The sequence below is a fragment of the Cicer arietinum genome, chromosome 2, assembly GCF_000331145.2.
Source record: "Cicer arietinum cultivar CDC Frontier isolate Library 1 chromosome 2, Cicar.CDCFrontier_v2.0, whole genome shotgun sequence".
In the NCBI taxonomy this organism is placed as follows: Eukaryota; Viridiplantae; Streptophyta; class Magnoliopsida; order Fabales; family Fabaceae; genus Cicer; species Cicer arietinum.
In genome coordinates, this window is record NC_021161.2 from 4878204 (window position 1) to 4890887 (window position 12684).

The 12684-nt window shown below is 31.7% G+C and overlaps 1 protein-coding gene across 1 annotated transcript in view; it reads left to right on the forward strand.

The window, feature by feature from the left end:
- Positions 1-1486, forward strand: part of LOC105851562 (uncharacterized) — a 5982-nt gene extending 4496 nt beyond the window's left edge. Inside the window, exon 8 of the mRNA XM_073365167.1 lies at positions 1412-1486. Within this exon, the coding sequence (XP_073221268.1) occupies positions 1412-1486 (75 nt within the window). The remainder of the gene's footprint in view (positions 1-1411) is intronic.
- Positions 1487-12684: the final 11198 nt, after the last annotated feature.

A 12684-nucleotide genomic window follows, 5' to 3' on the forward strand; every position in this document is an offset into this window, starting at 1 on the left:
GAAAATCACAGCTAAGAAGAAGCAAATCTTCCATTGTTAGGAAGTCATAGACTAGTGATGATGAGCTCGATGAATTGAAGTCCTGATTATCTTTAATATTCTTCGATGATTTGTCGTCCTTAGCGGTTAGGAAAAAATCTAATTTGAAGTTGAGAGAAATTCCTAGTGAATCTCATGTTAGATATGATCTCCTTAGAGATTTGTGGATGATTGAATAAGATTTGCACTCTTCCAAAGTGTGGTTGTGTGTAAAATGCAAAGTAAATATGTAACCAGCTATGATATTGATTTAATAACTATATACTTAAAATGTAAATAAATTTTTAGACACCTCTAATCATAGATTCATAATATTTTATTTTGTTACCAAGTAATGTTATGAAGTTACAAGATGATAGAAATATCATTCAATGTGTATGTAAAATTTAATTTATCTATATTGACAGTGTATAATTACTAAAATCATATTTTTAAGTGTGTCATCATGATTTTAATCTAGTAAAGTTGAAAGGTAGATACAAATCACTTTAGTTGAAATTGAATTATCTTGAAAAATGTAACACCCTAAATTTTATAATAAACTATTTTATTAATTAAACAGGATTTAAAATAATTAATTTTATGTTAAAATTATTTTATAATATATGTTGATAAATTTTAAGATAATTTTCGTCATATGGATGTATTTTATGATGTGTTAGTTTTATAAATATTAGATTAAATGAGCGATATAAATAATAAATATTATAATTTATTATTTGATATATTTTTTAAAAAAATAATAGTATTTTAGTGTAATATTTTGAAAAAAGATATTTATGTGATTTTACGTGTATATACGTGTACCCAAATATTTAGATATATTGTTGGAACCACTAATCTTGGTCTTTGGTATAAAAAGGGTTCACATTTTGATCTTATAGCATATTGTGATGCTGATTATGCTGGAGATAAAATAGAAATAAAAAGCACAAGTGGAGCATGTCAGTTCTTAGGCGAAGCACTGATTAGCTGGTCTTGCAGAAAATCGAACACTATAGCCTTATCAACAACGGAGGCTGAATATGTTTCAGCAGCAAACTGTTGTTCACAAGTTATATGGATTAAAAATCAACTCTAAGACTACTCAGTAAGTTATTCAAGTATTCCAATTTATTGTGATAATACAAGTGCTATAAATTTGTCTAAAAATCCAATACAGCACTCTAGATCAAAACATATTGAAATAAAACATCATTTCATTCGTGATCATGTCAATAAGAAAGATATCGAATTAATCTTCGTTGATACTCAAAATCAACTTGCTGACATCTTTACAAAGCCTCTTGTCGAAGATAGTTTTAATTTAATCAAAGAAAAACTGAAAATCACGAAAAATTCAGAGAATTCTGGCTAAATTCTGCTTCTGCAGAAAACGAAGAACGTTTATCAAACTCCATTTTTCCAGGCATCAGTCTCCGTTCGGTCAACCAACATTCTTCTCTGAGTCGTCACTTTCCCTCTCAAACCAAAAAGGGAAATATTGACATTTAATGCATGTGTCTCTTTACCTGTAAAAGAGAAATTGACACAGCACTCCTACCCCCAAAATTATCTCCTTCTTCCAAAGATAATCATTGTCCTTCTCACATTTCTGAAAACTCCTTTAACCACTCCATCTTCTTTTCTTAAAAAACAGCAAACAAAACCTTTAAACCTCTCATCTTCTTCCTTCAATCTCTCTCACTCAGACTTCTCAACTCCCAAGCCATGGCACGCACAAAACAATCTGCAAGAAAGAATGCTTATGCATGTTCACCATCTTCATCATCTGATTCATTTCAACGCTCACCTTCTCCTTCGCCACGACCAACTCATCCACACATCTCCTCTGATACTTCATTTTCTGATTATCTTTCATCATCCCATGAAACTAACCCTAACAATCTTCCTATCAATCCCAATCCCTTATCCACTGTTCTTCCACCACTATACACATGTCCTCCTCCTAATATTGCTCAAGTTCCTCCTCATCTAAGAAAACCTATGATACCAAAAAGACACTTCATGAGAGTTCAATCTGGCATTGGAACTTCCAAAGCCAAAATAGAAAAACCTTTTACTTCATCATCTCCGATTCTGAGACTGATGACTCGTCTGAAATTCCTCATCTCACAACCGTTAAAGAAAAAGCACAACCCAAACCCATCACTTCTTCAAAATCTTCATTTTCTTCCGAACCCTCTCAATCAACTCCTCCAAATCAAAAAAGGAGATTGATCGAATAAATTTTTTCCTCTCTCCCAAAATCATCTCAACCTTCAACTCAATCCAAAAAGACAATGAAAAATAAAACCACCATGACCATTGCCCAATTTATAGCCAGGAACAAACTCAAAAAACCCCAAAGAAAGAAAATGATTGCACCCAAACAAAACCTAAAACTCAATGAAACGACTTCTCCTAAACAGTCTCCATCTCCAAAATGTTAATTTGTTCCAAATCCAGAACGTTCTTCACACCAAGAACGTTCTCTTGCTACTCCAATCTCTCCTTCAGAACCTTCTCCAAATCCGGAAACTTCTTCACTCCGCACACCTCCCCCATCAACAAAAACCAAACGTTCTCCAACACCAGAACGTTCATCTCCATCCACTTCTGAAACATCTGAACCATCTCCACCTACCAAAAAATTCAAACCAAATACACTACCTCTGATTTCCCCCAAAAACTCCAAACTTTTCAAAGATAAATGGGTTCAACGCCCAATTGGAATTGGTCGAGTTTTTGTCTTTGAAAAACTCATTGTTGATGGTAATGTTGTCCAACATCACACCGATGCTCTTGGCTGGACTTCATTCTTACAAACATCTGAGTGTTACTATCTTGATGTTGTCTGAATATTCTACTACAATGCAAGAACCTTTTCTGATAAATCCCTTATCATATCCACGATTAAGAGAATTGAGATCCGCCTAAACTCAGATATCTTGGCCTCCATTCTTCAACTACCAACAGAAGGACCATCTGTGTTTGGCAACCAGTGGTATTCAGCTCTTAATCTAAAAGAGACTGAAGTCATTTCTGGTCTATTTCAAGAAGGCTCCACCCGCTACCTTTCGACATACCTAAAACCTCTCCCAAAAGTGTTTAACAACATGTGTCAGTATACTCTCATTCCCCACTGTGGAAGTCACGAGTATGTCTCTGCCAACGACACCCTACTCATCTATCATCTCCTCAACTGTAAGCGTCTGAACCTTCCTCATGTGATCATCCAACACATGATTTGTGCTGCTACCAAAGACTACAAGAAAAATGTCGTTCATTATGGAACGATATTGACTAAAGTCTTTAGACATTTTGGAGTTCCTCTCTCATCTGAAAAATCACTCATCAAACTCTCCAAATTTTCCACTAAGAATTTGTTCCATATGCACAAAACACTTTATGCTCAACCCACAACAACAACATCTTCCTTTCCATCATCATTGAAAAGAAAACGGTCTGCACGACGAAGGACTGCCACAAATCATATTCCCTTCTCACCTTCGTCATCTGATCAATCAGGAGATGCAGTTCCAGAAACTGCTCCAAAAAATTCTCCATCAAACCGAGAACATTCTCCACAGAAACCAGAACCTTCTCTAGACAAAATTCCACTTTCATCAACATTCTTTGTTTTTCCTCAACCATCCACCTTATCCTCCACTGACTTCCTCTCATATTCTCAAATTCTTCACTCTCCACCTCATGACTTTGGAACATTGCTCCCTAATCCACACATAAGTGCCATGTCACCACTGTTTGTGTCCCCACAAAAGAAAAGTTCCTCTATTTTTGGTATTAGCCAATTTTTTAACTTTCCAGAAGCTGATGGCCCGTCTGGTAAGCCACCCACACCATCTGGACCTCTCCCGTCCTTGGCTACCTCATTTGGAATTGTTCCCTCCATCTCTGGTTCCACCATTCCATCCAACACTATTGTTGCTGCCACCTATCAACCAACTACTCACATTCATACTCCTCCTCGCTTGGTTGAACCTTCAAACTCTGATATTATGGCTGCTCTTCAGACCATAATGGCACGACAACTTCAGCAAGATCAGGAGATTCATCTGTTGAGAACTTGGTTCACAGAACAACTCGCTCCCAAGCTGGAAATCACACCACCTCCACTTCTTCCTGTTCCTCCTCCACAAGTTCCTAACCCAGGAAAATCCTCTCCATCTAAAGGATCCTCTCCATATCTCGCATCTTAGTTATTTTTCCTCCTACATTTTTGTGTGACAAAGGGAGAAAATTAAGTTAGTTTTTAATCTGATTTAGAATCTTTTTGTATCTAGGATTATATGCATATGCTTCAAAGTAATAGAATATTATGTACTTCTGTTCAAATTAAATGAAAACCAGTTTATATCATATGGGTGTTTAAAATTATGTCAAATCACTTGCTGCATAAATTGAGGGTGAGCTTTTAAGCTCTTCAATACTTGATATTAGAATCAGAATTAAAATCTAAATTAAAATGTTTGTCATCATCAAAAAGGGGGAGATTGTTGAGACAAACTCTATATTTAAAGTTTTGATGAAAATAAACAAAGGTTAATTAAGATAGTTAATTATGATCCTAAAATGTTATGTTAATTTAACTTGTGCTTTTGAGTGAACTTAATTAAAGAACAGAATCAAGCAAAGCAAAGAAAAACAGCTCAAAACTGAAACAATATCATTTTGGACAAAACAGAGAACGATCTCCAGACTCAAGATTGATTGTCACAACATCTTGTCCAATCAATCTCCACCAGTTTAACAAAGCATTTGCCTATGAATTTTATACCAATATCATCAGTACATGGCAAGGAACAAATAGGATTCATCCCAGTACGAGAAGACTCTCGAATCATTAAAATAAAAGGACTCGAAACAGACCAGTTTGAAACCACTTAAATCAAACTGTCAACAAAGTTCGATCAACCTTGATATATGTTAAGACATTACAAAGACATCCAGAAAGATCAAAACAGGAACTCCAGATTGTTAATCAAATCTCCAGAAAGATCAAATTAACATATCAAGAGTGATAATCAATCTTCGTTTTCTGCAGAATTACAATAGTGCTCTGTTTACTTCTGTAATGGCTTATAATCTTTCTCCAAACTATTTTGGCTAGATTCAAGGCTCCTGATCGAAGTTGTAGCATCAAAGATTAAATGACAAGCTTCAAAGGCCCTTAAACTAGAAGACAAAACTGATTAAGCAAGGTTGTAACAGACTCAGCCAAATCAGTTTTAAACTTATTCAAATGCTGGATTATTTTTATTCTCATATATTGGTTTTGGTCAAAAGTAATAGAGCACTACCAACAGCTCTTTTTGACCTTTATTAATTGCTTCTAAACGCCTATAAAAGGAAGTCCAATATCCATAAATTAAGTAGGAATTCAAGTGCTGTCAATTCCCATAATCATTCACATTCACATACTTGAAGTTCTTAATTTTCACAAAGAAGAAGCAGTTCTAAATTCTGACATCAGATTGCGTGATTACTACTGATTTCTTTGTAAAGAATCGAATCTCAAACAAGAGTTAAGAAATCTCAGATTCTATAAAAAAAACAATCTTATTGTAAAAACTCAAACTATAAGAGTTTCATTATAGTTTGTTTAGATTGTATTAAATCCTATCAAAGTTAGATAGGTGTTGCATTTACTTTCTGGGTGGAAAGTAATAGAGATTGAAACATATCAAGGTTGATCTGAACTAGGTGCTGTAAAATCAAGAAGGTTCTTTGTTTTAAACACTTAGTGGAAAAACTCACAGTGTGAGGACTGGATGTAGCCCGAGTTGAGTGAACCAGGATATATCTTTGTGTGATATTCTCTATCTTATCTCTTTACTTATTAAGCTTGATTGATTAACTGAGATAAAACACAAACTAATTTTCTGTTTTATAAGCTAACCAAAAACGTTCTCCATTTTATAATAAAAACCAAGAACGTTCTCCGTTTTCTGTTCTCTTAACCAATATCATTCTTGAGTTAAACTTTAGTTTATTTCAAGAATTTTTAATAAGATATATTTACAATTCAAACCCCCTTTTCTTGTAAATTGACATTGCTACTTCACCCACGTGAGCTTATTTATTTTTTATTATGTCTTAACAATATTCATTTTGGGCTTTGAAAAAAGAATATCATTAGTTATAAATTTGTCCAACTTTTTTCTTTGTTTTTTAGTGTATATTGGTTTTGGGCTTTGGATTCATTTCTTTTAAATATTTTTTATTAAATTATTTTTCAAAAAAGAAAAAACAGGCCATTTTTTACTGCCTTATCGAGTTTAGTTCCTGAGCAAATTATGTCATTCCACTGTGAAAAAAATCAATCAATCTATTTTTTTCTTCTTCAAATTCTATAAATTCTTCTTAACATATATGATTTATAAAATAAAATCCAGACGATGCTTTTTTATAAAATTCTTTTAAAAAATCTTACAAGTCTTAATAATTAATTTTGACTAAAATAAGATTATATCATGCATTAGTATTCAAAATACAAAATGGTAATAAAAAATAACATGAGGACTAGTTCAAGAACTAACCACCCTGGCAAGGGAATAAGCTTATCTCACAACAAAATTATGAGCATAGTTTGAATCAATGGATACAATCATTACATTATTGAAAAAATATATTATGTAGCCCTATAAGTTATTTAATTATAACATATTAATCTTTTATTCTTTTTTATGTATTAATATGTGTACATTGTTATCTCTTTTTATATATTTCTTAACAAAAATGTGCATGTAAATGTTATGTTACTAATATGACACACAACAAGATAGATCATTAAGGTTACGGTACTCATTTCTCGTCTCTCATCTCCCGAATGTATCTCTTGATCATTTTAGATTTAGACTAAATGATTTGGGGCAAATATTGTGCGAGAGAGAAGAGAAATTGAAAGAATTTCCCCATTGAGATTTTTCGTACATTAGACAACAAATACCTTAAAAGATATGCAACTTAGATGGAAAAAGGGCAAGTATAGGATAAGTGGTTAACCATGTCCTTGCCACGTCAATAACATAATAGATATATATGTATTTTTGTAATAAAAGTATGAAAAGTGAAATTATATCTAATACGTAATGAAATTTAAAGGACTTAAGTAAGACTAAAAAATTTTACTTTTTTAAAATAAATGTGTTAACCTTTTACATTGGTGCATAAAGCAACCAATTTGAAAAGGTATTTTATTCTTTTGAAAATAAATATCATCATTTTTCACATTGAGGAAAGGTTTGATTGATGTGCAAAATAATTTTTTAAGCACTAAAAATGAACATTATACTCCATAGTATCAAATTTTAATCCTCCATCTCGCAACATTCATTTTCCCTCTCACAACCTTTGTTATTCCCTTCATGTGCGTTGTTGTTTCTAATTGTGAGACCCTTAACTCCTTTGGTCGAGACTCATTTTGTCCTCACCATTCTCTTTGCAACTATTTGATTTCAACTATTATCTCTTTATCATTAAAATATAAATTTTTATGAATTCATTCATCTATCTCTTTATCTACTAGTTTTATAAGTAGCGATAAAATCTTAAACTCTTTAACTTTCTCACGTTAATCACAAAGTCGATCTTTTGTTTCATTATATATAACTTTTAAAATCTACAAAATTTGTTATATATCAACAAATTTATTCAATACATCCCTTATACCAATATTTTCTTTTGATTTATTTTTCTTTCAACAAAATACATTTTTGTCTTAAAATAACAAACTGTGATTCAAATCCCGAGCCATCTAAGAAAAGTATCCATTTTAAATACTCAAGAGTGTCTCAAATATGATTACAAGAAATCCCTTCAATCTTTTCATTTCGTATTTGGAAATGAATCAATACTTTAAAAATATCTATTGAAACAATCCAAAAGAGCCAACTTTACAAAGGGACTCATGCTGCCTGGGCCCACTCCTTTTTTTGTTTTTACCTATGGTGGGCCCAAATTGATGTAGAAATTGCTAATGTCCCACATCCACATGTTCAACAGCACCATCCAATGAACAACTATTTTGCAAATATGAGATATTAAACCTCAAGAGAACCACCACCAATTTTGATCACACTTTCACACATTCAATGGTTTAGTGACAACACAAATCGTGGCATACACACCAAGTTATTGAGAATTAATACTACTTTAATCTACCATTTATCTTCTTACTTATTTAGGATTTATAAGCACTTGTTTTTTATTGTCTTTTATTGATAAAAATAAATAAATCAAAATATATATCTTGAAATAAAGATTAAAGTTAAATAAGTTTTTAATATTTATAAAATTTTAAATTTTAATTTTAATTTCTATAAAAAAATTCATAAATTTTTAATCTTTAAAATAAACTTATTCACTTTTACTCAAATTTTGAAACTTTTTATAAAAAATTGATATTTTTAGTATTGAAGAAAAGTTTTTACCAAATTAAAATAGAAATTAAAAATGAATATTTTTTATAAAAAAAATAAATTTAAAATTGTAGAGATTAAAAACATCTCAATTCATATTTAAAATATTGATCTCTTTTGATAGATAATTTTTTTACACACTAATTAACCAATCAAACACCCAAATAACATAATTAAAATCTAAATATTTATTAGGACTGTGTTGATTATTTTGAGTAAATTAAGAATTCGAGGTGAGTTTGGTTCACTCAATGTTCCATCTATTTCATGGGCTAACATACCCTCTCCAATGTGTTTCTCATTCACTCGGCTTTGCTCCTCGTTATGTCTTTAAGGGGGAACTGCGAGTACAAGGATCCACACCCATTTGGTTTATAAACTCATTATTTGGAATTATATATAAAGATTAATATTTATTTTTTAAAAGTGTAAAAAAAAATTACAACAATGCATTTTTTCTTATCTTTTACTTAATATTTATTTTGGTTCTTTATATATTTTTTTAATTCGTTTTTGTGACTTATATATATATTTTGTTTAAGTACTTTTATTTAATAATCATTTTAATCATTTATTTTTTATAAAATTATATCAGTTTGTCATTTTATTAAGTACTAAAAAGAATATTACATAAAATATAAAAAATCACAATCAATAAAAAAAATGATTTAAATAAATATTAGGTGAAAAATGAATGAGCAAAATTATATTTTAGCCATTATTATTTGTGGAATCCTTAACATGTGTTCTCCTAAAGACTCATGTTAGCAGTGCCTTAATAAAAATGTAAATTAATCATCTATCTCTTCAAATGTAAACTAGTAAAACAATTTAAAATAAAATTTTTAAATGTGAAAAAATAACATAAAAATTATAAATTTTACAAAAATAAAACAAAGACTTATATATATATATATATATATATATATATATATTTGCAATTTTAAGTTTAATATGCACCATCTGTATTATTTGGTTGAACCTTGCAACTAAATGCAAAGGTTGGGAAATGCTAGTAATCTCAACTTAAGGAAAAATCGAAAAAGGCGTTTTCATCTTACTTAATCCATGCAGAAGCTCTGTTTTCTTTCATAGTTACATTATTATCTGTGCACGTGCAGGGTAGATTTTATTTTGGAGAAATATTGGATGATGATGAGGGCTGTGATGACAAAACTTCAGCGGTATTAAAAACTCTTCACCTATAAAAAAAAGTAATGATAATCTAAGAGGTGTGTCAATATCTCATTCTCTGACTATCTGACATTCTGTCAATTTCAGCTGCATGCTGGTATAGCCGAAGTTGCTGCTGCAAAGGCTCGCATGTTTGTTAACAAGCCAGATGGAAGTATGATGTTTTGTCAATGAAAACCTTATATTCATGGTTTTGTTTTCGATATCTGACTTTCTTTTTGTTTGTTTGATAGGTCCATTCATTAGAACATATGTACACTATGAATTAAAGTATAAAGATATATATATAGATATATATATATATATATATATATATATATATATCACAAATAAGATATAATATACACATTATTTATGATTTTTTAAAATATATAATAAAATTAAATTTTAATTTTCTATCAAAATTCTTTTAATATATATAATTTAAATTATATTAAAAAAACATAAAAATAGTCGCAGAGTATTCTGAATTTCCCATTTGTTTATCATTCTAATGCTACCATTCATTCTTTCCATTTTGAAAGTGCATATCATTCTATTGCTACAATTTATTATTTCCATTTTGAAAATGCATGGTTGATAGACGATACTTATAAGGACATGCTGCATAGTAGTTGGGATAATGTTGTTGTTATCCCTTACAAATTTCATAACTTAGAGAAGGCTACGTTGGATAGTGTTGGGTGGGTTCACTCTCCATGTGAAACCCACCAATTTTACTAGTATTATTATTATTATTATTGAAATAAAAAGAAAAAAAAAAGTTTTAATGGATTTGGCCCACTTGAAGGTAATAAAAAGGGGATTTAGAAATCCCTAAGAAGAAAAAAAACACAGAAAGACAACGGAAGAAGAACGGTTGTCAGAGAAGAAAAATAAGGGTTTGGTTCCAGTGGTGGTAACAGGTGTGTAGCAAACTTGCTCCGTTTGATCTACAAAATTAGTATGTTATTCCTACCACTGAGTTTGTTATTTTAATATATAATTTGAGTAGTTTTATGAGTTACTTTGGTATACCCACTTTAGTGGAAGGTTGTTATAAGGTTGTTATAGGGTTGTTATTGTTGATTGATATTCCCTATTGTTATTAGGAAGACTCTTGGTGTACCCATTAATTATTATAGTGGAAGTTTTACTAGACTAGGTCCCGTAGTTTTTATTCTCTCAATTTGAGGGAAGTTTTCCACGTTAAAATTGTGTTTGTCTCATATTTAATTTTCTGCCAATTATTATTGCTCTTGGAATTGTATTTTCTGTTTGGCTATTTATCTGCACAAGTGGGGGGAAAAATATTCCGCATTATTGAGATAATTATCGCTAATTATCTCTGATTTTTCCCAACAAAGTGGTATCTAGAGCTCGGTTATTTGATTTATGCATTTAAATGGTGGAGGAAAATAAAGGTCCCAATATGATTAAACTCAACTCTTCTAATTATACACTTTGGAAGACTCTCATGGAAGACATGTTATACAGTAAAGATTTGTATGATCCTATTGAGGGTGACACTGCTAAACTCACAGATAAATCTGACGCTGACTGGAAGAAGATGAATAGAAAGGCAGTGGCGTTGATCAAGCAGTGGTTGGACCTTAGTGTGTATCCACATGTTGAAACTGAAATAGATGCTAACAAGATGTGGGAAAAATTAAAAGAGTTGTATGAACGAAAGAATGTGCAAAATAAAGCATTCTTGATTCGGAAGCTGGTGAGTATGAAATACAAAGATGGGGATTCAATGGCAGAGCATATGAGTATTTTTCATAATACAGTAAATCAGTTGACAATTGCAGAAATTAAATTAGATGATAAGTTGCAAGCGTTGTTATTGTTGAGTTCCTTGCCTGATAATTGGGAAGTCCTTGTTGTGACGTTGACCAATTCAGCTCCAAGTGGAAAGTTGAAAATGTCAACAGTTAAAGAGAGCATGTTGAATGAAGAAGCTCGAAGAAAGGAACGTGGTTTGATTGGTTCTTCCTCAAAGTCAGAAGCACTAGTTACAGAGTCACGGGGGAGAAGTCAATCTAGAAACTTCCATAGACGCGACAACTCTAAAAGTCGTAGCAAGTCAAGAAGCAAGTCGAGGACTAGAAAGAAAGTGATATGTTATCATTGTGGCAAAGCGGGTCACATAAAAAGAAATTGCAGGTTCCTTAAGAGAGATCAATCAAGGGAAAGAGATGAAGACAAAGAGAAGAAAAATGATAAAGATATAACAACAGTTGCATCTGTTAATAATGTCTACATTGTTTGTGATGATAATTCCATAAACCTTGCATGTCAGCATTCAACTTGGATTATTGATTCAGGTGCCTCATATCATGTTACTTCTATGCGTGATTTCTTCTCATCTTACAATGCTGGTGATTTTGGCATGGTAAAAATGGGAGATTAAGGAGTATGTAAAATTATCGGTATGGGAGATGTTTGGGTTGAAACTGGGATTGGTTGCAAGCTTCAATTGAAGAATGTTAGACACGTTCCTAATATTCGTCTCAATTTGATTTCGGTGAAAGCCTTGGATATTGATGGTTATCACACTTTCTTTGGTGGTGGTGGTATATATAAAATCACTAAAGGGTCCCTAGTGGATGCCTACGAAGTCATGCAAGGAAGAAGTGAATGCAATTGAAGATGCATCTTCTGATTTATGGCATATGCGCCTTGGTCACTTGAGTGAGAAAGGACTCAACATACCTGCGAAGAAAAATTTTCTTCCTGCGAAAGATACGTCTCTGAAAACTTGCACTCATTGTTTTGCTGGAAAACAACATAGAGTTTCTTTTCATAATACTGGTCCTCATAGGAGGCAAAATATTCTTGATTTAGTTCATACTGATGTTTGTATGATGGATAGTAAATCTCTTGGTGGTGCATCATATTTTGTTACTTTTATTGACGACCCCTCTAGAAAAGTGTGGGCATTCCCTTTGAAATCTAAAGACCAGGTATTCGGAGCCTTCAAGCATTTTCATGCAAGTGTTGAAAGAGAAAAGGGAAGGAAATTGAAATGTGTTCGATCAGATAA